Source organism: Pithys albifrons, chromosome 1 (assembly GCF_047495875.1).
Source record: "Pithys albifrons albifrons isolate INPA30051 chromosome 1, PitAlb_v1, whole genome shotgun sequence".
Lineage (NCBI taxonomy): Eukaryota > Metazoa > Chordata > Aves > Passeriformes > Thamnophilidae > Pithys > Pithys albifrons.
The window spans coordinates 11,968,370-11,993,276 of record NC_092458.1 but is presented as its reverse complement, the minus strand read 5'-3'; the positions used below and the strand labels follow the sequence as shown (position 1 = coordinate 11,993,276).

The 24,907-nt window shown below is 39.2% G+C and overlaps 1 protein-coding gene across 5 annotated transcripts in view; it reads right to left on the bottom strand.

The window, feature by feature from the left end:
• Positions 1 to 3,358: 3,358 nt before the first annotated feature.
• Positions 3,359 to 24,907, bottom strand: part of ARHGAP6 (Rho GTPase activating protein 6) — a 310,649-nt gene continuing 289,100 nt past the window's right edge. For all 5 annotated transcript variants that reach the window (XM_071562475.1, XM_071562829.1, XM_071562561.1 and 2 more), the window contains exons 8-13: positions 23,587 to 23,735; positions 20,183 to 20,362; positions 15,103 to 15,200; positions 8,771 to 9,033; positions 6,686 to 6,766; positions 3,359 to 5,464 (exon numbers count right to left, since the gene is read on the bottom strand). In XM_071562475.1, the coding sequence (XP_071418576.1) occupies positions 4,758 to 5,464; positions 6,686 to 6,766; positions 8,771 to 9,033; positions 15,103 to 15,200; positions 20,183 to 20,362; positions 23,587 to 23,735 (1,478 nt within the window). In that variant the 3' untranslated portion in view covers positions 3,359 to 4,757. The remainder of the gene's footprint in view (positions 5,465 to 6,685; positions 6,767 to 8,770; positions 9,034 to 15,102; positions 15,201 to 20,182; positions 20,363 to 23,586; positions 23,736 to 24,907) is intronic.

The following is a 24,907-nucleotide window of genomic DNA, read 5'->3' as shown; positions in this document are numbered from 1 at the left end:
TTTTTAATTCATTCAAAAAATTAATTAAATTACGATCCTGTTGATGACACTTTGAGGTCATACGGAAATAGTTTTCAGTCAATCAATCAATCAATCCATTTTAAAAACAAACGAACAAAATGTGCAATTCCAGACTCTCACTTTCCATCTCCTGCTGGCCACCTCCCCAGGCCTCCAGAAGCAGCACTGACTTTGCCAGACCCATTAGCCCTAGGCTGACCTAGGAGCCCAGGGAATAACACATTGTTGAGGCCTCTGGGTAAGTTTCACTTTTCCTAGGAGCTGGAAAGGTGTGCTGAACATTCCCCATTCATTTTCTGATTTACTAGACCCTTAGGGTGGGATTCATTCCATCAGTCTTGGAAGGCTACCATATTTGGACAACTTATTTAGGCTTCCTTTACGTAGACAGGGGAAAGAAAAAGGCCCTTCTAGTGATCAGCCCTTCAAAAGAGACCATCCTTCACGGAAAGACTCATATAGGCCATACCAATGGTGGCACAGAAATACTTGCTTCTTTCCACTGAATCAAAGGGAAGCCTGCAAGTTTTCCAGATGCAGATATCACCTTTTGGGATGCTTTACACTTCAGAAAAATTAGATGAATGCTATTTTCAGAGGCAGTGCATTTAATGGCCCAGTTGCCTGAGTGTCTACATGCCTTGAATAGCTCTGTGGTCTCTGCAGCACTGTCTGGACACAGAGACGCTTTCTCCTGTAGCAACTGCAGCACAGCAGTGGTTCGCTGTTCCCAGTGATGTTGTAAAAGGATTTACTGATGTCAAAATACTCTTTAATGTGTCTGAGAATCATTTCCACTGTTTTTCAGCTCTGTGAGGTTACATCATTGCACAGTGGAGCTATTACTTTCTTTTTTCTTTCATGTAAATAAAGGCAAAAAGAAGGGAAAGCGGGAGCAAGGTGAGGCTCAGACACCGTGTATTTCCCAGAAGGGAAAGAAGTCCTCGATCCTCTGCCAGATGAGCAACACAGAGCAAGCTGATGCTCCAGAAAGGCTGGAATTAAGGTTTTTGACCTTGACTGATGAGTGTGAAACAACAAAACCAGTAAAAAACCAGGAAACGCCCCCCTCTCCAGACTGTACAATAACAAATTCCAGTTCAATGAACCACATCATTTCAACAGCCCAGAAGTTCTAAGCAGCATTAACCCATGCCATGGTGGCATCCTGGGCTCCCGATGTAGACAGCAGAGTGATTGAGATTTCAAGTTGGATTGGCTTAGGTTTGTATCTCAGAGCCACTCTCAAGTGCTTGGCCAGGCTCCTGCCTGCAGGTTGCAGCAGCGAGCCCTGCGCTTGCACAAGTAGCTGAGCAGGGCTTGCTGGAGGCTGCTGCCACAGGGTGGGCCAGTCCCACCCTCCTCCTCCCCCCTTCTCTGACCCTGTCCCTCCTCCATTCCTGTGCCCACCGCTGAGCTACCTCAGAATTCCTCCCAGCACTCCAAGAGCTGGTGTAAAGCATGTGATAGGAGGCTGGGAAAGAAGGAGAAGGTTCAACTGGCCCCTCAGCAGAGGAGCACAGTCTCAGAATGGGTGATGCAACAGTGCAGCCACATCTTGTTCTAAAAGATGGCAGCAAGAGTTATTTTTCAAGGAATACTTTTAAGTCTGTACTTTTCCTTTTTCCCCTTGGCTGAGAGGTTCCCCACCACATCTGGCTTGTACCTAGAGCTGTACCGAATCCTGGAATTTTTTTTCTTTCTGCAGCAGCAAAGAGCAACCCCTGGTCTGTGGGCAACTCACAGGCACCCTGTCCTTGGAGTACCCACATCCCACTTTTTCCTGGGCTCACCTGAAAGTGCAGCCCACCCTTTGTGCCAGCTGGGAGATACCCTTTGAGAAGAGGTAATTCAGCCCATCAGGGCTGAACCCCAGGAAAGGGGATTATTTACAATCCTAGGTATTCACCAGCATGGCGTGACAGAGGTTATGGGAGAGAACTGAACCACAGGATTTTGCCCTGAGGCCTCAAGACTTCTGGAGGAGACCTTCTCTATCACACTCTTCGCTGAAGCACAGGCCCACGGCCCTTTTGCTAAGACAGGAATTGTCCTCCCAAGGGAAACAGAGAAAAAGCTTTGATATCCCCATATTAGGGACTTTGCTTCTAAGTGGAGTAGTGTGGCTACATAAGAGCATATGCCATAGAAAGAAAAACATTGCAGATTTCTAAGTGGGATAGCCCACAAAGATCTGCCAGCCAACATAAAACTAGAAACAACCCTTCATGTCTACTTTTCTTGTGAAATATCAAAAAACCCCCAAAACATAAAAATTATATCAGATTTCAGCCTGGAAAGAGGTACAAATAAAAATTATATCCATAGCCTGTTCATGACAATTCTGCTCTGTCCTGTTGAAGTGAAAATTACAGAAATAGTGTAATCTTGGCAAGTGTTACTTTAATTCATTGAAATTTATTCTGTATCTCTTTTTTTCCAAATAATAGTATATTGAAATGTGTGCAGACAAGGCTGTCCTCCAGCAGTGGTCTTTTTTGGTTTTGTCTTTTGTTGCATAAACTTCATGTAGATGGTAATATACAGATATACACAAATATATACAGTACACGTACTGGCAAAAAGCAATTTATGAAGCTGAGTAATCCTGAGACAGCTTTCACTAAAAATGTGCAGGTGCTTCTGTATTTAGAAAGGGCTTTAAAATTAAGAGATATACATCTAGTGAATATAGTATCTTCTGCAGCATGATTTACACTATGCCTGGTTTTGAAGACTTTGGGAGCTAATTGCCTGTAGCAAATCTGTATCAAGACCGGGATAATATTGAGACAATATCAAATAGTGAAGATTGCTTGTGAGAGCTCATTTTTGTCCTTCCTTATATAACACAATCCTTTTATTTTGAGGTGGATTGATTTTTTTTTTTTTTTGCTAAGCTGACACAGAGCTGCTGCAACAAGGTAGACACAAGAACCTTTTTCTATGAAGTCTCATATCTACATGGTACTTGGAAAAGCCTTGCAACCACAAGAGGAGAGTGATATTTATTCCACACACAGTATTCACAAGAAGAGTTACAACAGTCAAAGGCCAAATCCCACCCTTTTCTATTCTACTTGGCTCAGTGCTTTTATCCTGTAACTTTATTTGGGAAATGGAGATATGATGAGAAATGGAGATATGATGGGCAGACTATATGATGGATTTTAAGTGTCAAACTGAACTTGGATCTTCAGTTGTATTTGAAGGTGGTCCCTAAGCTCCTAAGTTTTTTACATGTTTTTGACAGAGATATTCAAGAATGTAATAAAAACACATTAATTTTCCCATAAACCTTACTTCAAAAAAACAAAAGGAGCAAAAAATATGCTCGTTGTTTTACTTAGCTTTTTATTCCATCATTATGGCACAAGATAGAACTCAAAGAAAACATTACTGAATAAGTCTTCACTTCATTAAAATTAAGACTAATATGTTTTATAAAATTCTTTAGATATGATACATTTTCCCTTATCATGTGCTAACAAGGATTTTCTCTAGAATACTGCGGTACATTGCCACCTGCTGGCCACACACGGTTCTGCAATTTTAAAACACCAAATCGTGTATACAACAGCAACATTTAACAACACAACATACAGGGACTGAAGAAGTATTACTGACCCAGAATTTGGCACAATATTTATACAAACGCAGTTGTAAGCTTCTCCAAGCAACAGATTCATTTCTGAAACTCTTCTTGACTCCCTTTTGTATGTCTCTCTGCATTTTTCCCAGTCTCCGAATTTCTTAATACAAGAGCTTTGGTATTTAAAAGGAAAAGCCATATTCTATCTCCGTTGTTACACATCTCAATTTATTTGGTATGATTTTCTAAAATTTGGATTCCAGTTTATTGTTTTAGAACAATATATAAAATCATATATTTATAAATATTTATATTATATCCTGTATATATAACACTGGTTTTCCTTTAGAATGGGAGGGCAGGCCTTTGCACTACATCATTAGTGGCTTTAGGCATGATGTTGCTCTTAGCCGATTCTCTGAGTTGCTTCCTACCAGAATCTAAAAAAAGTATTTTTACAATCTTATATGAAATTTTAATTTTTTTTGCAAACATATTTATAAGAAAAAAGTATTTGGTATTTTCCCCTCTAAGCTCACTACTACCCTTATAAAATATATGGCTTTTCATGTTCCACTCTATTTTAGTGTCTTTCAATAGGCAGTGAAAAAAAGGACAACTTTCTCCTTTAACAGCTTTTTGTATATATATATATATATATATAAAAGCACAGAAACCAGCTTGTGCACTTTCTATAGAATTCCAATGCATGTCACCGTAATGTAAGTGCAGTGATTTTTAAAAAAAAGCAGTCATGATTGATTGACATCTGCATATGAAAACATAATATATGATTATCATACAATACCCATTACAGAATATACAATCATCAAAACTGCAGATATATAAATACATTTTTAGCAACAAAGCAACAGTTTTATCTTATACACAGCATATGCATACAGTTATTACACTAAAATTTTCACCTTGTTTTTTCTCAAAAGTTTGCTGAAAAACAGGAACATACTGTATTTGTAAATTAACTGCTTGACAGTGCTATTAGAAACTAAAGTGAACAAAGTTTTTAAAAAAGTATATGCAAATCAGTTGGTATAAAAAAAACAAGCCCTCCCTGTTTTCCAATGTCACCGTTGTTTTACTATAAGACAGGGGCATAGGTATGAGTGGCAGTTCGGCAGTCAGATCATACAAGGGTTTCTGGGAGGGCATCAGGGTTATCGGCTGACAACAGCTCCCAAATTTGCCACCTCTCCCTTTGCCACTCGTTCCAGTCCACCTCTGAAACACTGGTACTGTTCTGACTGTGAGGTGCTGTGGAGCAGACGTGACTCACCTGCGTGTGCGGGGCCAGCCGCTCTTGCCTGGACGTGGCCTGGGCAGGGGCTCTGGCTGGTGGCTCTCCAGGTGCTCTCGGCCCTGGACTTTTTTCTGGGCGTTGAAGTCTCCATAAAGAGTGCAACGTTGAAGAAACACTTGGCCGCTGTGACAACGCAGAGCTTGTTTTTGCTGGGCCTGGGTAAGGGGGTGGTGGCCGGTCTTTTCTGTAGGAGGGCTTGGCTGTGCTTTGCAAACAACCTGTGTTCGAGTCATGCTCACTGAGGTCCTCTACACTGCTTAAAGTCAAGTGCTGCTCTGACTTTGAGTGTGACAGGTCGGAACTCCTATTGCCAACTTCCGCTTGTGGGTTACTGCACACCCAGGACACCATGGGATGGAGCTGACACTCAGGAATGGCAGCAGTCGTCTGGCTCCTTCGCATGACCTGCCTGCTGCTGTCCAACTCCGAGGAGCTGCCCTGCCACCGAGGAGAATACATGGCGAGGTTCCCCTGGGAAAGAGAGCACTGTCCGGGGCGCAACAAGCTGTTTTCATAAATGTTCCCATAAGAACCTGGGGGACAGAGTCAGAAAGACAAAATGAGTTTGCAGAACCATTTATGTGGCACTTAACAAGTTACTGCTTTTCCCCAAATCACGCTGTAGAAGAGGCATGGGGGCTTTCACCATCAGGCTGTGGGACTGTCAGTATATCAGCTCAATCTCCAGCTGAACCTGGGGACACAGAGCACCAGCCCTACATCCACCTGAACCACATCTGTTTACCTAGTGGCTCTAATACTTTGTTCTGACATAAAGGCTTACAGCACTTAACATCTTTCAAATGTTTGAAGAGCTGGGAGGGCAGTGTTTTAGTCTCACAGCTCCTCTGTGAGGTGGGTGCAGGTGAGAGAAAAACAAAGGGGAATTTGCTGGGAACACAGTGTCCAGCAGCAGGGTCAGCACTGGAAGGCTGCCAACCTCACAGTTTGTGCTTGTGCCTCTGTGGCAGCTGCTCTCAAATCCGCATTGAGTGTCCACCTTCCAATGAAGCAGGTCCAGAGAAGGGCCACTAGGTTGATAAGAGGACTGGAGCACCTGTCATACAAAGACAGGCTGAGAAAGTTGAGGTTGTTCAGCCTAGAGAAGAGAAGGTTGCAAGGAGACCTCATAGCAACCTTCCAGGATCTGAAGGTGACCTACAGGGAAGCCAGAGAGGAAATGTTTTCTTCATCAGGGAATGTTGTCATAGGACAAGGAATAATAGGTACAAACTGAAATAGGGGAAATTTAGGTTAGATATTAGGAAGAATTTTTTTGCAGTGGAGGTGGGAAGAGACTTGAACAGGTTGTTCAGGGAGGTTGTGGATGCCCCAATCCTGGCAAGTGTTCCAAGCCAGGCTGGATAAGGCCTTGAGTAACCTGGTCCAGTGGGAGATGTCTCTGCACATGGGAGCAGGGACTGGGACTAGATAATCTTTAAAGTTCCCTCCAACCCTTCACATTCTATGGTTCTATGACATTTAAAAGAATATAAAACTATTTATTGAAGTAATTTTAAAATTACTTTTTAAATTATCTTTGATAGTTTGAAATGTTGCTGCTTCCCTGTATTCCAATGAATATGGAAAAGCATAACCACTGCACTTCTCTGTATTCTCCTGAAGAGACACCTTTTAAAAATCCAACTCTGGACAATGTGCCTTCTTCTACTGGTTTCACTGTGATTTCTTGAAACAAAGAAATTGTTTTTGTCTTTGCTAGATTTGGGCTTTAAACTCAAGAAATAACTGACCTGTCATTGCTGGATCTTTGCAGCCACTTTTCAGCGTTGAATGCCAAGTGCCCCAGATATCAAAATGATCTTCTGAAACATCTGAACAGTAGTAAAAGCAGGGAAAATATGATTAATCAATCCTCTTAAAGACATTATTTAGAAATACACCAATGGAATGGTAAAACCTTATGTATGGTATCAGTCATTAACATCTACTTAACATCTTTACTGTGCACCTAACATGGGCATCTCCAAATGTGAGCCCCACCTGAAGTACTGAATACAGCGCTGGTGTCCCCCAACATAAAGACATGGAACAGTTTGAGCAAGTCCAGAGGAGGCCAATGAAGTTGACAGGAGGACTGGAGCACCTGCCATACAAAGACAGGCTGAGAAAATCAGGGCTATTCAGCTTGAAGAAGGGAAAGTCGCCTGAAGACCTCATAGCAACCTTCCAGGATCTGAAGGGGCCCTACAGGGAAGCCAGAGAGGGACTCTTCATCAGGAAATGTTGTCATAGGACAAGGAATAATAGGTACAAACTGAAATAGGGAAAATTTAGGGTAGATATTAGGAAGAATTTTTTTGCTGTGAAGGTGGTGAGATACTTGAACAGGTTGTCCAGGGAGGTTGTGGATGCCCCAACACCAAAGTGTTCCAAGCCAGGCTGGATAAGGCCTTAAGCAATCCAGTCTAGTGAGAAATGTCACTGTTCATGGGACTAGATGATCTTTAAGGTCCATTCCAACTCCTTAGTATTCTATGATTCTATGTATTTGTTCACAGCTACTTGTTTCAGGCTCAGATCCTGCAATGGACTCAGTGAGCTCTGTAGGGGCAGGGCACCTGAGTTTGCTGAGTCCTTAAGTCCTCTGTCTTACTGAAGTCAGAGAATTTGCCACAAGAACAGGAAGATCTGGTGCACGAAGGTAGTTTCTGGCAAAGCTCCCTCAGGCTGCCCAAACCTCAAAGGTAAGTATTAGCCATGCTCTATGAAGCCAAGGGTGATGCCCGTTGTACACAGAATTGCAGCCACAGAATAGAGATTTAATGAAATGCATGTATCAGGCATTGTGCTGGGTTATAAACAGTTTCATGCATTTTCCTGATTCCCTCTGTCAGTAGAGGAATTTCCTAATTTTTCATGGCCCACTGTCATCCTGATGGATATTAAAGTCCAAAAGATGGTTAACATGATAAAACTTCATGCAATTTCCTGTTCATAACTTAGGAGAAAAGTAACTAAATTTTTAAACCTATTCAGACATTTAGATGCTGATTATTGAAGATAAATGCATTTATAAAACATGTAATTGATATATTAGTCTAAATCCCATTAATTCTAAAGGGAATTAAATGCCTAACCAGTACCTCTGAAAGAAAACTGTTAAAAAAATACCATATGCATCCCTAAGCTTTAAAACCTCACTAAGTATGAATTTCATTGATGACAATTTTTTGATACATATTTTTATAGGAAAAGCATCCTGAAGTGCTGGTGAACTATTAGTTTAAACCACAATTCTTTACCAAAGAAATCATTCAGGTATGCACACCCTAGGTAGCTAAGGAAATTATGGATCCCTGCACTAGTACTGCTCAGCATGTAATTGGCTGCAGATGTAAACCTGTGCAGCTCAGCTGTGTTCTCCAGTGAGAGGCTGCTAAGGTAAATCTTTACAGTTGGAGAAAAGTTGTAGATTGAAGTCTTAAAATCTCAGATTTTTCCAAAGTCTGGATCATAACCTTGCAGACATTACAGTCCCACAGATCAGAACTAGACTTTGTCATGCTATCACAGATAGGCTGAAAAGGAGAACATACATAGTTCTATTGTCCTAAATAATAGGTTCAAGTTTTAAGTAGTGTTATACCAATACCATCCCTGACAGCTGGCTGAGTTAATAGCAAGGACTCAGCACAGACCCTTTGGGCTCAATACAAAGAAAAGGATGTTGGTTTGCCTTTTTTTTTTTGTAAGGTCATTTACATGATGGCTCCTCAAATCATGAAAGCTCATAACACAAACCCAGCACTTTTCAATTACTTCAGAAATCCCCACCAGTCACTGACAAGAAGTAACATGAGCAGGATGCACTATACCTTTTCCAGCCCGTGATGGAGAAGAATCCTCTTTTGGCTTAGGCTGCAAGTGTCCAACCAGTGTATATTGCTCAGGTACCTTGTACAGCTTATCTGGGCTGCGGGCAACTTCTTCTGGCATTGCCATCAGGGAGCGCTCCGACAGTACCGGCGAGTTGTTGTCGTAAGGGGAGACATCGCCACTTGAAGCTTTGTTGGAATCTGTGGAAGAATGTCTTTCTCCTGTGGAGTAGGAACCTTCTGACCGCAGCATCTCAGGGCTCCTGAGAAATTTTGATAAACTACTGTAAATAAAAAATGCTTTACATTCACAGCTATGGATGCAGTTTAACATCAAGGCCAGGTTGGATGGGGCTCTGAGTGACCCAGTGAAGTGAAAGGTGTGCCTGCCCATGGCAGGGGGTTTGGAACAATGATGATCTTTAAGGTCCCTTCCAACCCAAAACATTCTGATTCTATGATCATACAGATAAAAATAAAATACAGGAGAATGGTCATGGCTGCTGAAATGAAAACCCTTCAGGCAGCAGTTACAGAGGTGGATTTTCCATGCATAAAACTTTTGCCATGAAGTGGCCAGCAGGGGCCACTCAAAATCAAAAGATGTTGCTGTCAAGAAAGAAAACAAAAAATTCCACACACAACTGTATAGTAAATCACAGGAAACTAAGCAGTGAATCAATTCCTTATGTTACCTTGTCAATTTAGCTTGTTAGAACAGTAAAACTTAAGGCATTATAGGGAAGATTAGTTTGATGCTAAGCAGTATGCTAAAATAATTTTTTCTATTCTGAATTTTTATATAGAGAAATCAAGCACTCAGCTTGCCTCTTAAGCTATGAGAATGATTTTCTTCTAGAGACACAAGAAGGTACATATTTTACAGGGGACAAACAGAGGTATCTGCCGTACTTATGATTGGGGCAATAAGCAACTGGCTCTGCTGATACCTTCTACAACTTCTTTTGCCCCTTCACCTTTACATCACCAATAGCATGAACTGCATTTAGTTTTGACAAAGAAAGGCAAACAAACCCCCCGACAAAGTATAGCCAAGGTTCAGAGAGACAACTCATTTTTGAAATGTGTTGGGAACATTGAGAGAGATTTCTTGAACTGTCACAGTTTACTAGGCAGGCAAAAGGCAAGCTGTGAGTCACCAAACATCACAAAGAATACGTAGAAATACTCTGTAAACATAACTATTGTTCCTCCCTAATTTATATTTCTATTACTCATTTTTCATTTCTCTGCACCTTTGTTTCTTAGATGCTTATCTTTTTCTTCCCTTGAGTCAAACACTTCTCCGAGTTACCTCCTGTTATTATCTGTTCTAATTGAATGTGATACAACAGAGGCTCATTCTTGTAAATGTCTGAAAATGGTCAGCCCTTCTCAAAATCAAATCCAAAGACAGCTTGAACTGAGTGAGCAGCCAAATCTCATTTCTTGTTATGGAACAATAACCCCATTTCCAGACAAGTGAAATCAAACTGAAGAAAGAAAATAAAGACACAGCTAGTCACAGCACACTAAATATTAATACAGAAATAAAGACAACACTTAGCAATACTTTCAAGTTCTTATTTTTACCCCTGGCCGATTTACACATTGCAAGTCCCAAAAAATAAAATACATTCACTTTACAGATGACTATTATCTCAGTCAATATTCTTTTTTTTTTTAGTATAAAGAAACAATAAAGTGTTAGGAATTAATTAAATAGGGTTACTACTCCTCAGTGACTCTCAGTGAGAAAGTCATCACTGAATTGATCTTATCCTGAACTCAAACTGGGGCCAACTCAAAAAAATAAAACTGCCATTTGGCAAAGTATCCTGTCCCAGGGCTCCCACTGTCGTGTGGTAATGCTGGGGAGTCATTGATTAAAAAAAAAATAAAACCTGTCCATTAGGTAACTTCCCATCCCATCTCAACTTGTCATCTGAAGATGAGTCCAACACAAGTTAATCTATAAACAGTCTACACTGAAGAATTATTGTATTTTAAGTATGTATAACTCTATCACAAACCTTTTTCCTATTTTTTTGCCCCTCACTTCTTTCTTCAGCCCTTCCAAGTTCTAAAAAAGCTTTGTGCAGCAATATGAGATTTAAGAAATGTCTTGGGAAATTCAAAACTAGAAAGACTTCTTAGAAAAGGGCAGAAATGTTAGCACCTATAGATTTCCTACGACCAAACATCTTTCTCTCCAGCTTTCTAGACTGAACATGATCTAAACCTCACCCTGCCAGCATACAGACATACTCAGCACTAATGGTGAACCAGTAAGGCTTATCACATGCAAATCTTTGCAGCATCCAAACCTAACTGTAAAGCACAGGGCAAAGACAGAGGCAAACCACCACTTACCCATGGCAAGGTAACACAAGGAATAAGGGAAATGGAAATGAAAGAATGTGGAACATAAACTTGAGCTTTGTGAAACACTGATTTCATGTCTTACCTTGAATGATTTCTTCTGAAGACAGAGCTCTTGCTAAAAATTTACCTAAATGGAAACTTTCAAGTCTTTGAAAAGATTGAAACATTCAAGTTTCTAAACTGATTTACAGTTCCTGCTGATAAGCCCATGCTGTATTATATATATAAATACATTTATGTATGTGTATATATATAAATAAATATATATCTATATATCTATCTCGCTTTAAAATCTGTTTAGAAAAAATAGCTTTAAAAATCAAGGGATGTGCCTGTGGACTCTGACAATCTTACTACAAGAAACCAACAAAATGGATTGAATAAAGCTGGAAATTGAACTTAATGCATTTTCTACGCTCTTCACGAACAAGATAAAACAGAACTTGTGAAAGACTTCAGTTTGCATCTTTGCAGCTAAAGAATGAATTCTCACAAATTCCTTAAATCAAAACTTTTGCATCTGTTTGCTTTATTGTTTGAGTTCATTAGCAAACAGATATTTACTAAGATTAAAAACCCCACACCAGTGGGAGGCAAACATAAATACCACGCAAGCTACCCACTTGTCTGCATGCAGTCTATGAAGAAGGGCAGATTATGGTCCCCACAAAGAATAAATAGATGATTCTGTGCAATCCCATGTGAGAAATGGGAAGGCAAGTAAAGCATTTCCCAGTGGTTAAGAACTATGTTAAGGAAACAGTTTAAAAAGTGGTTAAGTACAAACTGACACATTTGAAAGCTGCAAAAGCAACCTATGCCACATGAGTTCAAAAATACGACTTCAGATTCCAAACCAACAGACTTCCTTCTATGAACTGATATTATCCACCAGAGTCTACTTGTATGGGTGAACTGGAAAAATGTTAGTAAGACTAATTACTTCTCCTGGAGATATTCCTACTTTCCTACTAGCATCAAGGTCATCAAAACAGGAAATCCCTTTCTGGTTCTGACAGAAACCCTTTTCTGTTATACCTTAAAGCTTCTGAGTGGGAAAACAATTACGCCTTCAAGAGGCAAATCATACGGAGTGTGATGGCTTGGCAGCACACAGTAATTTCCAAACACATTTGAGCAACACAGGTGCCACTAACAAATCAGATTACTATGAGATAATGATGCAGTTGCTACTGTAACAGAGTAGAGGACTCTATGATTCACAGAGCCTCTGCAGCTTTGAAAACTGCATTTACATATACTGTGTGACCTATTAGCTGGTTTCATCTTTGTGCCACAGGTCAGGATGGATTAAAACCCATTATCATAATACAAAAACAGCCAAAAATTCTGTAACTTTGAAACTTGTTTACTCTAAAAGAACTACTAACCATGATAAGCAATAAATAATCATAAGAAATAGATTTTATTTTTTGTTAGTTTAGAGATGCTTCATCTTACAGCTGTGAATCCCAAATTCCACTGTTATCAAGCCAACATACAAAAAATTGGGGAAGTCATCCACAAAAGCACACTTCACAATTGCTGCCATTTGTAATTAGCGCTTTACCAGGAACAACTTTCATAAATTCCCTGACACGCCATTTACAATGCTCAGCTCTTAAGAGAACTGAAAGGTAAGGAACATCTGATTTGTCCTCCTCGTGGGAGGAAAAGAGATTGTGTTTTCTCTGTTAGATCAGACCCAAGAAAGCATTTATAATGACAGCAAAAGCAGAAATGTGAGGGCAATTGCAGAAGCAGGACCTTCAAAGAAATTAACGTAATTTTAAAGTCTTGAAGTTGATTCCATACTCTACTCTATGCAGTCAACTAGCTCTTCTGATCAAGATTGTCTCAAAAATATGTAAACTTTTCTGTTCCGCAGATTTACATTTGGATCTTGAATGTGTGACCAGGCAATTTCCAAGAGCATTAAGGATGCATTTTGGAGGCTCATTTTTATGAAATCAAGACAAACATCTCCTTGTCTGCTGCCTCACGTTTCTGACAGAAAAAATAAGCAACAAATATGTAGCTTCAAAACAGAGATGACGTTCTGAAAGAGATTCATCTCTTAAGAGCATCACACTCCTAGCAATAACATTAAGTAACATTCCTGCTAATTGCCTGGAATATCTTAACCAAGAAGTTGCAATCACAGTGAAAACATATGTCATTAACATTAAAAATAAACCACTTACATGATAGCAGAGTAGAAGAAAAATGCCCGTTTTTCCTATCTCAGTGATATTTTATCTGCCCATTACTGAAAACACAATAAATTAGCACTAGTGTAGTTATATGTTTCTATTTGACTTCAGAACCTTTTCTTACAGAATGCCTTTTGTCAGTTGTGACCAGCTTTCCACAAAAGACGCATTTTGTCCTGTAGGTGTACATGCTGGCTAAAGGTAAGAAAGCTCAAGGAAAGGTCAGTTAAGGAAACAGGATCTAACCTGTTACATCCACAATGATTTGTGACTAATTTATGCTCATTGATAGGTGAGATACAATTTTACATATTTTTATTATATAGATGGTGAAATCCAGCATGAAGGTTTTTATTAGCTTGAGATAAAAATAAAATGCTCATTCCAAACTGAGGGCTTAAAGAAAGAAGTCTCTACAGACTTTACCTTAGGTCATGTGTTTTGCAGTGTCTCTCCTAATTGCAGTCATGACAAATGTGAAAGAAGTATAAAAGAGCTATTTTACCTGTAACTATCCCACACTTACTGTGATCTAAATATACCTATGGTTACTTGTCAGTGAGACAAACTAGCTGAAATAATTTCACAAAGAGAAAATTACCCCAAATCAGATGACCTGTGATAATTTGCTACTGTATGTTATCTGTTCATGTGGTTAAGTCAGCAAACTAATAAAATCCTTTACAACACAATATGTTCTGCACGTATTTTTGTTTTCAAATTTCATAATTAAAGAAAGCTTTTTTCTCTAGGTGTTAGTGAAATTGTTTCTTCTATACCTCCTCCTTTAAAGCCAGGTACACTATTATTTTACTTCCAACTATACAATGTTCAGAGGGAGAGAAAAAAATAGCTAACTCACCGTAAAAATTCAAATTGAATTATATTCTGAATGCACCAGGCACTTACCACAAACACAGGAAGACAAAACAAAGTCCAATCTGTCTCAGAGAGTTCAAAGTCTAGGAAACCTCTTAAAAATTACTTACACCCAGTCTGTCAAATTTTGTGATTTTTGGGTCTGACATACTGGGATTCATTAGAATAAAGACAATGACTGCTGTGGTCCCATGAGGAAGCCAGGAATCCTGTTAATCTGAATGTACAAACTCATAGCATTAAGGCACAAGGGTGCAGGCATATATACACCATACATGAAGTCAGAATTTGTTATGTGTCATAACTGCAATAGTGATCAGTGTGGGGTTTTTTCTCTTCAGATCTTTCACAAAGCAGATAATTAAATAATATCCAAAGAGTGTCCATAATTGCGCAGTTGCAGCAGTTCACTTGTTTACAATGTCCTATGGGTATATGACAGGAAAAGAACGACAAACTGGTCAAGCAGTTGGGATGGTGTTAAGGCACTCTAGGGTGTGTTTCAAGGATAGTGGACTAATGCCTCCTGTTACTGAAGATTACAACAAAACCAAGACATGAACCAGCAGATCACAAAAATACATCCTGTTCACTGAATATTCTTATGTACACGCCATTCTGTTCTCTGCAGCAGAACACAATCTTTCCTCTGAATCAGGAAACAAGTTTTATCTTTAGAAAACACTGTACAAGAATCATAATTTCTTTGGCAGAGTCTGTGTAATGGGGAGGATAGTTCTACTCCACTGTAGACAGTGCAGAAGGGCTGTGGAAAACCAGAACCTTTTGAACACTTTCAGCGGGAGACAGAAATTCCCAGTAGAAACAGGGATGATGAAAAAACAGATTACTCACGATGACTGGGAAGCTTTCCTCCTCAACAAATAGTCCACAACATCTGGGTCAGTCTCTAATAAGCTGATAAGCACTTCATTCTGTAGATCAGGGGAAACCTATGAAGACATCACAAAATACTTAGCTGGAAATTAATATCATCTCACAAACATCAATTTTGGCACTATTGCTTAATCTAAAACACCGAGTACAATATGTTTACTGAGAGTATATAATATTCAGAAGCTTCTACTTAAAAGAGAAATTTCATGTAATAAAAGATGAAATAGTTCTAAAGATCACTTGTACAATGTTAAATGCTGAGTACTACTGAATAACCAGTTGGTATCCAGCTGGCTATTATAGTTGGTAGTAACAGTGGGATTACTCATGTATCACAATCTGAAAAGCTCCAGTTTAAAATCTTCACTTTATATCACCCTTCAAAGATCTGTGGGTATTTACAAATCTTCATTCCAAGCAACTGTACTTCTCTTCTTTTAGAAACATTGTAATTACACAGGCAAGAGAACATTTCTTCATGTTTCTGTGGCATTTGACTTATTTATGTCCTTCTCTTATGGAAATTTCATGGCAAGTGTTCTATCTATGAGGATCTTCAATTGCTTCACTTCAATGAGAGCTGTCAAAGGTCAGCATTTTTCTAAATGAAGCCTTATAAATATTTAATATCCAGGTATCCATATGGCCAAATCCTGAGATCTAGAAGCATTTAAATTCTTCCTTATGTTCAAATAGGCCTTGAATAATTACCAAGTTCACCTTTCCATAACTGAGATTTACAAGTAGGTCCTGTTGGATCTCCAGCCACTCTGAGGAACAGGCTCAGCTGGAATTTGCATCACCTTCTTTAGAGCCTGGCCTTCTGACTTGCTAACCGTCCCTTTGCATTTGTATGGAGATGAACCTTCAAAGCCCTAGATTAATTCAGCTGATGCAGGATACAGCAACAACTCCTGGCTAGGTAGCAGAAATGGCACCCTAGAACCTGTATAAGTAAACTTTGTACTTCCAACTGAACCTTACCAGAGTCTTATCAATCCTTAAGTATGTCCACATCACAGTGGAACATTCAACTCAAGATTCAAAACACTGAAACAAATGAAACCATCCAAGAAACTTGACAGCCCAGATTCACTCATGGCAGATGGCACTGGAGACAAGAAAATCTCAGCAAGAGGTCATCAACTGTGCAGTATCTGTTTCTGGATGCAATTTTTCAGAGCCTGAATCTCTCGACTTTCAAGTCATACTGCATGGGCCATTTGTTCTCCCTGACATTTTCTGGGAAACAGGAATAGAATTACTAACAGATTGCTCAGGGGAATACCTCAGTTTGGGAGGTATTTAGGGAGTCAAGTCACAGAAAAGGCATATTTCTTCAAATAAGGAACTAATTAGAAAATAAATAAAGATATGCATAATTTAATTCAAATTGATCCACAATCTCTATGAAAAACTTGTGTAACCACATACTCATTTCTTAAAAATTGTATTCAGTCTCTAAGCTGGAAAAATATCTTACTGATGGTCACTGATATACTAATCTTTAAATAAATTATCTTATCTGTATAGGAACATATTTTTAGAAACCTAGTGTGCAGTAACTTCTACATTTAGACTGCCCTTCTATACATTAGATAAGGCAGTTAAATGCCTCCCTGACATCCGATCCCGTCAGATCTCGGAAGCTAAGCAGGGTCAGCCCTGGATTAGTCCTTGGACGGGAGACCTCCTGGGAAATGCCGGGTGCTGTAGGTTCTAGTCCTGAGGACTTCACTGTCACTGTCCAAGCTCACTTGGCCGTGGCAGATGAACCTCAGGACTTAAACAGTGGGGCCAGTTCTGCGCACCCTGTGCCTCACCTAAAATCCACTGCGCAGGCTGGAAGGGCACACCCACGTGGGAACAGCCCTTCCCCAATCTTTGTTCGCAAAGCCGAGCCACACACATACATTAGAATAAACTCCAGATAATGTTTGAAGATAAAACAGAATCCACATCTTTTTGTCTGTAACTAACTTTTCAGTCTTATATCAAGTAACTTGTAAGAATCTACTGAGAGGACTTTGTCAGAAAAATAAAAACACATTTTCCATTATTTAAAAAAAATAATACATCAGTCTTTCATGCCATCCAAACAATTCTGAAAAAGTCCCAATTGGAAGTTCAGCTCCAACAGAAAGCATCCACAAACCCCAAACTTAACAGTTCTATTGAATTATAGAACTTTTATCTGAATGAATGAGGGCATATAAATGAATGAATCTTCAACTGCATTTGTACTGATGGTCTCCTTGCTAGCTATCGACTGGGCTTTATTGCTCCTGTGCAGCAATTTTCTTCAGTTTAGTTAAGTAACTTGGTAAGTGTAGAAATGATATGCATGTAATTATAAACTTGCACGTAGAGAGAACTACAATATCAGTATCTCAGGAAGATGCCACAAGAGCTGTTACTGAATTAATTTTTAACTGGCAGTTGTGCCTGAGTAGATGGATGAGAACTTGAAATTCAGGGACAGAAGGGAAGCCAATGCACTGCTGAAGTAACAGCTGTTGAGCCCATACAGGGATGTATCAGAGGGCTTTGCAGTTGTCAGGACTCCAGTAAAGTAGGAGATATTCTGAGATTTTGGTGCTGGGTGCTACATAAGAGTCACAGCTTCTGAGACACAAAAGGGTGGAGAGACCCTTGAAGTGTCTCTTTTGTGCTGTCCCTTGCACAGATGTGGCACAGAAAGACAGAGTGTGCCTCTCTCTACACTGGGAAGGCCACAGTAACCCCTAACAGTAAAAATTAGAAATCTCATGCACTATGCTGTGCTTCTTCACAGCAAGGCTGGATTTGGGTGCTAAGAGATGAAAACGCATGGCCACGCTGCTGTTCTCTATCCTCTATCCCAAATAAAAGTCAGTAAGATGAAAGGTGGTTGAGTTGTGCCTCGCATACAGCTGCTGGATACAGTTCAGAGACTGGCAAAGAACAGTCCTTTACACATTTCCGTAAAACATTTTCATGCATTCCTAAGACTCACTGAAATGAATAAGAATTGGATATGAAAGGTCTTATCAACACTGACATCTGAAGCAAGGTCAGATTCCATCTTCTATAAGAAATTCACATGTTTTCATATTACTGATGTTATTAATAGTTGCTTAGGAAAAACAGTGCTCAGTACCCTGGGTTGTTCTCACAAACAGAACCTCCTTGACACCACCAACATGTGAGAATCATTCTGAAATTGTGGTCTGGGTATCCCAGTACATCCTGGTTTCCTAGGTTTTGGTTGACAAATGTTGTTCCAGTTTCAATGCTGAAGCCAATCACAGTTTTATAACCTCCCCATACAAAAAAGTAACAGAAAGGAAAAAAAAACAAAACACAAAAGCACCTTAGTAGAAACACACTGTCACAGCTGTAGCTGAATGCTTAAATCCAGATGTTTTTCTTTTTTTAGTAGCATAAATGTCAAGTATAAACAGTAAAAGCTACTCTGGAAAACAAAAGAAAATTTTTTCCCACACTTTGTTTAACCTTCGGAACAAAGTGCAAGTACTGAAGAGATAGAGGAATAAATCTGTCAGAATTAAAAGAGCCCATAGGTTAGCCTAACCTCAACCCCACCCTTTCCAGACTGGAAGTCTGAATGCGTGCCTAAGTACTACATACTGAGATGTGTCTGTGCCGCAAGAAGTTCTTAAAGAGAAACAACAGTAAGAAAACTTCAAGTACTGCAAGTATTCTTATTCAAGTATTATTTTAAATTTGATAGTGCCATCCCTACTCTGTGTCAGCAGACCTTCACCCAAGGGTACAGCTCTGTCACTTTCTTTTCCTGATGTGGAAGTTAAAATAGCACTTAACATTTCCCTAAACTGTGAAAAGCATTAACAACAACATAAAAAAAAATATTGCCAGTGTCTCACTGGTACAAGAATAAAAATATAAGCAAGGAAAACCACAAAGAAGTTCATCTGAGACTAGATTAATAGGCAGGGCTTTCTCATGCTCTTCTTCCTGTTGAAATCTGATAGATACCTTCCCTTTACAGTACTATGTGACCATTAGCCTACAGTTCAGGCTTGTCCATCTTCTTCCAACAAGGTCTCCAGTACTCAGCTTTTCTGAAGCACTAAAGGAGGTTTCAAGAGTGTTCTTCATTCTACTTTGGGAACTTATCTCCTCAGTGTAACATACAGGGCTGCTTAGTTCAGGACACAACCACCAAAGCTACTTCCACTTTTTCAAGACTACTGGTTTTGTTAGGATGTGTGTGTTTACTGAAATGAAGACAAGATAGTGCACACCACTGGGTCCAACTGGCCTTTGCTACCCCAGAGCAGGGCCCTCTTAGGCACAAGTCCTACTGAGGTGACCTATAATTTTGTACACAAAAAGAGCACAATTAAGGCCACAGAATTAACTGTACAGGTAACTGCTAGGCATGAGGAACATGATTTAACTAAAGCTGCATCTTAAGTAAACAACGTGTTCAAGTCCAAGGCCATCAGCCTTCTTACGAAGAACTTCCTTGCTTCAGTAGGAGAACAGAAAGGGAACTCAGGAACTACACAGATTCATGTTCTACTTCTCTTATCCAACTGACAAATGAGAAAGTTTCGTCCTTCCTCTTCATCCAACCAACAAAAAAAGTCTCTGATAGTGAAGGTTGTTCCTTAAATTAACCAATGATCTCTTAATCCCTGCAGAAGAACTGGCTTCCTGACTTCCAAAGCTGAGATGTGAAATGTCTTTTTCAGTCTTGTCCATGCATTGTTTAGTATAGAACTGAATAGCCACCCTCATTATTTCCACAGACAGAAATCTTCTAAGGAATATACCCTTATCTACATACAAACCATTTTGGTCAATACATAAGTACATATTTTTAATACTTTTACTTACTGCAAATCATCCTCCTTGCTAGAAGACTACATTTTTTATGAATACTAATTGATCTTAAGGTAATGCAGCTTCTACAGTTTATTTTATCCTCATCTACTTTAGGATCAACCAGATATTCTCTCATTTATCTTAAGAATAGATAGGAGTAATACAAAAAAAAATATCCACCTACCATGAAAAGGGCTTCATAGTTTTCAATCATCTTTTGTACAACAGCTATGATAGCAGTACTCTCTTCAGCTCGAGCTGAGCTCTGAACTGAGAATTCTTTGTCTGTAGATTTCTGCTTGTGCAACAAGTTAGGGCCAAAGATGGTAGCCAGGTTAAGTGATGTCATTTTGTTCCCAGTGATCTAGAAAACAGTATAAAAATGAGGTGGGGTCTCACAGGGTGTAATGTATACAGGTATGTATATACACACATCTACACACTCTCAAACCCCTACACACCCACACATAAACACACTCACTCTCTGTCTCTCTGTCTCTCTCTCTTGTGATTTGGCGATGCTTTATTCATCAAACCCAAAACCTAGCACTAGTCAAATAGAAAATGAACAATTTTTAGAAATTTTGAAACACATTGTTTGAACATCTCTGCAACAAGCACTGTGGATTTTCAGGATATATTTTTACATGAATTGGAGGAGTAGAAGGTGGAAGTGCTTCCTGTGCTTAATTCCTTGGAAGCTTGACAGTGGCATAGTTCTGAACTCAGAGAAACTTTGCTCCTACTTCACCATCTCAGCACATTACTGTCTTATGACCAAATACTGAAAACTCAGCTTTCTCAAATAGCACTCCTGATTTGAAACACACATAGTGATACTCTTCCATGTTTAAACAGTTTAGATAATTAAGAAGCAGGCTCATTTATTTTTATTAATATTTTTCTGTATTTTTGCTTTTTGCTAGAACACACCAAATGTTTACTTACTGGATGGATCATTTTGTTTTGTTGTATTTTAAACTTTTTTCTTGCTTTTATAAATCTGTGCTTAAAGAAGCAATAGTAACCTGCATTTTGAGGAAGTAGAAGGCTAAGAATATATACTAGACTAGACAGGAACGATCTGAAAATACGACATATGTTATTAAATCAAAACTTCCACTGTTATATTTGTGATTAAACTACTTTTCCCCCCCTTCTGTTCTTTCAACAGAGCAAAAAGTAGGAGTGATGCACTTCCCCTCTCCGTCTTCACTTGGTTGCTATTCTGGGAATGCAGAAGAAGATGCCAACAGTTAAGACTGTAAGTGAATTTCAGACATTGAACCAGTACTTCTTGCAGGCTTATTTTTAAAAAAACCATGAGAGCTATTTTTCATTTGTTTCAATTACATTTAGAATAATAATATAAAAAGGACATGAAGAGGCACTAAAAAGAGGCAGTAAAGATGGGATTTCAAGAAATGAGTGGTACAAAATGGATCTTCTAAAGTAGTATTTTTAATTTTTTTTTTGTAGCAGGTCATTTACTGACCACTATAGTTGAACTTACAACTGTGCAGTGAGTGTACCTGGTTTATTGGTTATAGAGCTCAACCAGACAGCACAGAGCTGACACTAAAAAAGAGCTTTTCCCTTTTATTGGTGAGACCACTGTGTGACGTTGGAAAGACAACTGCACTAAGTAGGCACAAGGGCAGTCATAGCAAACATGTTGGCTCTTTGTTCAGAGACTCATCCCAGCATGACTGTGAGAACAGCACACTCCCTTATTTGCACACCACCATGCACCCAGCTGGTTTTTGGGTGACCTGCTTTTTAAACTTTGTCTGAGTTTCAAGCCACCAAGGATGCAGAGGCATGTGGTGCCTCCAGTGTGCCAAGGGCAGCCTCTGGCTATGCCTGGATCTGCATGTGCAGGCTGTTTGTACAGTGAGTCTTTTCTTAAGGGCAGCCTCAGGGCACCCGTTAAAAATGTAAACATATCCACTGAAATTAACTGAATGAGTAATTTTAACAATGTTAGTAATCCATCTTCATGTGAGAGAAAGGCTTGTGAAAGAAATCATGAAGATGGCCTAAGCCTGCCTGTTTTCCTTCCAGTGATAGCAAAAAGTCTAACAAAATATTTCCTTTTGCCCTGTATGCCTTTATTCACTTAATTATTCATGGATTGCTTAAATAATTGTGAGCAGAATACGGTCTTACCTATAAAAGGCATCCAATTGCACATAATATTCCTGATGCTTACAAATACTGTCAAGAGAGCTTACATAAATTTCCCTTGCCAAAATACCTGTGGCAGAGCCGATGCACTGTTAAGTGGAATGAAAATGCCTTTAATACAACTCTTGAGCCAGCTCAACCCTCTTAAGCAGCATCTCCTAGCCCTGCAATAAGATCCTCTTGGGTACATTCCTGAACCAACAAAAAACTTTTTGCAAGACCAGGGGGATCATGACCTTAGCTGGCTTATACATGTTTTCAAGCACAGTAAAACTGTTACAGGCTGCTCTTTCTAAATGCTTTCCATCACAGTGGTGTAGTTTTTTATCAACTCCTTGCTGAGAACAAAAATAATAGCATCTAAAGTGGATTTAAAAGTGAAATAGGCCTAGAAGACACACGCAGCACACTGGAAGTTAGTACTTGATGCAGAAATTTGGAAAAAGTCAGTCTCAAAGTGCCATTTGTTAAAAGCAGAGAACTGCAAAAGGAGTCCAAATTTGATGAATTCAGCAGGATTTTTCACCTGAAAGACAAAATCCTCTTGGAGTTTTGGAAGAGTCTCAGAAGTAACATCAGAAGTAGTGTCTGCTGCAGCTCAGAGGACAGAGCAGTCCATCCCACAGATAAACTAGCACAATTTTGTCACGGAGTGACAAACTGTATCCATTTCATACACAACAGCCCACTAATTCAAGCATCTCCCTAGACCAGGACGTCTGGATTTCCAGGTCTTCTCTGGTGTGAAAGGCTGCAGATGCAGGTATGTGAATGCTCAGAATAGGTCAGCAACATGGCCGTGGGTATTGTCTCTGTGGAGTGAGTGCACACCAATCTCTCCACTGAATTTGGTCCAGACTGGAACAGTGAGGAGGCCAGAAGGAAAAAAACAGGCAGAGATGAACACCCTGACTCCAACTAGTGATGAGGTCTGCCAGTTGAAAAGATGGAGTTCCTGTCCTTTCAGGGTTTTTGTCAATATCCAGTGCACACAAGGGAACTAAGAAGTGAACTAAGTCCAAAGGTTATTTAAGAAAGCAACAACAGAGATCACAAAGAGAATGAAAAAGCATATTCTCGAATGCCTGACCTTCTCTGAGTACTTTTTCCATAGAATATATTAGTACAAAACAAGGCTGGATGGATAACATTGGATGTTCTTAAAAACAAGGATGGTTAGGCTGTGAATCTCCAAAAAGAAGTGATAGATGCTTTACTGGTTAAGTTATACAAAACTTAAACTTTCACAGCCCTAAGAACATACTAAAATGGCAGGTAAGTAGATTAAACCTCTCTCATCTTTCAGGGGTATGCCACCACTGAAAATGTTTCAAGGGTTTAAAGATCTTTTTCAGACTATGTATTAAGCAAAGTCAAAGGACACATGTGACCAGGACTTACCTCTTGGCCATCTTTGTCTCTGGTGTCTTCTGCATGGCCAGCCACTGTGGAGAGGAACTGGAGCAGCCGGTGCAGGGTGTCGCAGTTACAAGGAGGTAGAAGATAAATGAGAAGCTGTAAGGTGCTTAGCTGTTCATCTGGCTCTAATACTAAGAGGGGAAAAAATATATTCTAAGAAAATCACTCCAACTAACCTAAAAGTAGAACAAATATATCGTTCTCAGCCCAAGGGCAGGCATAAGAATAGCTTTGTTTAAGGATTATTTTCCTTACAACAGCAGAAGAAAAAGAAAAAACTCTAAGGAAACATCAGAAGTGTAATAACTACTGTTATGGGATTTTTGGCTTGGTTGGTCAACATTTCACTCACAAGTTCACAGGTTCTTTTCTCACCCTATAAGAGAGCAAAATCCATGTTTCACACTCCATCACTGTAACCAGACTCAAAATTTCTGCTTTTCTATTTACTCCATTCATTTAAGTATAGTTATTGGTACATACAGTAGCTGGCAAGCATTCCAGTCAGGTTTGCACTTTAGCCATTTCTAATTGGTTTTCTTCCAATTTTGCATCTTGCAGAGATACTGGGAGATTGGAAAAGCAACTAGAGGTATAAAGGACAATCTGCAAACACCATACCTCTAACCATCTAAAGTGCAATGGTAGCCAATGAGAAAGATGGGAGGATCTCAGCCATGGGGGTTAGAAATAATCTGACAAACATGTACCAGGCAGCAGTTTAAGCTTGAAGGATCCAACTTTACTTTTTCCTAAGTCTGTGAGAGTCTGCACTCGGTACTTAGGCAATACAAGTGGGAGTACTTAATACGGTGGGTTTGAGGACCACTAACTTTGAAGAAACTTGAATTTTTTAAGCTAGGTTGGAATTTTGGTCAATTAACAGCTCTAAAAAATTTAAGATACTGGGATTCAAATGGGAGTCTGTGATCTGGTACTGCTGAACCAATGACAGGGTCAGATTTTAGTAGGTAACATGAATCACATCCTATATACAAATGCAAAAATATGTATAAGTGAAATCTTTGTTGTTCTAGTTTTCTGGATTATACTTACACAGTATGAAAACAAAGGAAAAATCTCAGTAAATTTATACAAAAGAATATACTGTATTATTTCTATTATATATAATAGAAATTATATACACTACAGTGTAGTATTTTATATATTTACTATAGTATATTAGAATATACTATATTGTTTATAATTGTTATACAAATATTTTGAGCAAATCAAGGCTAGAGCATTAAATATTCAGAATAAAAGAAGACAATTAGTAGAGATCAAAGAACTCAAACAGGTT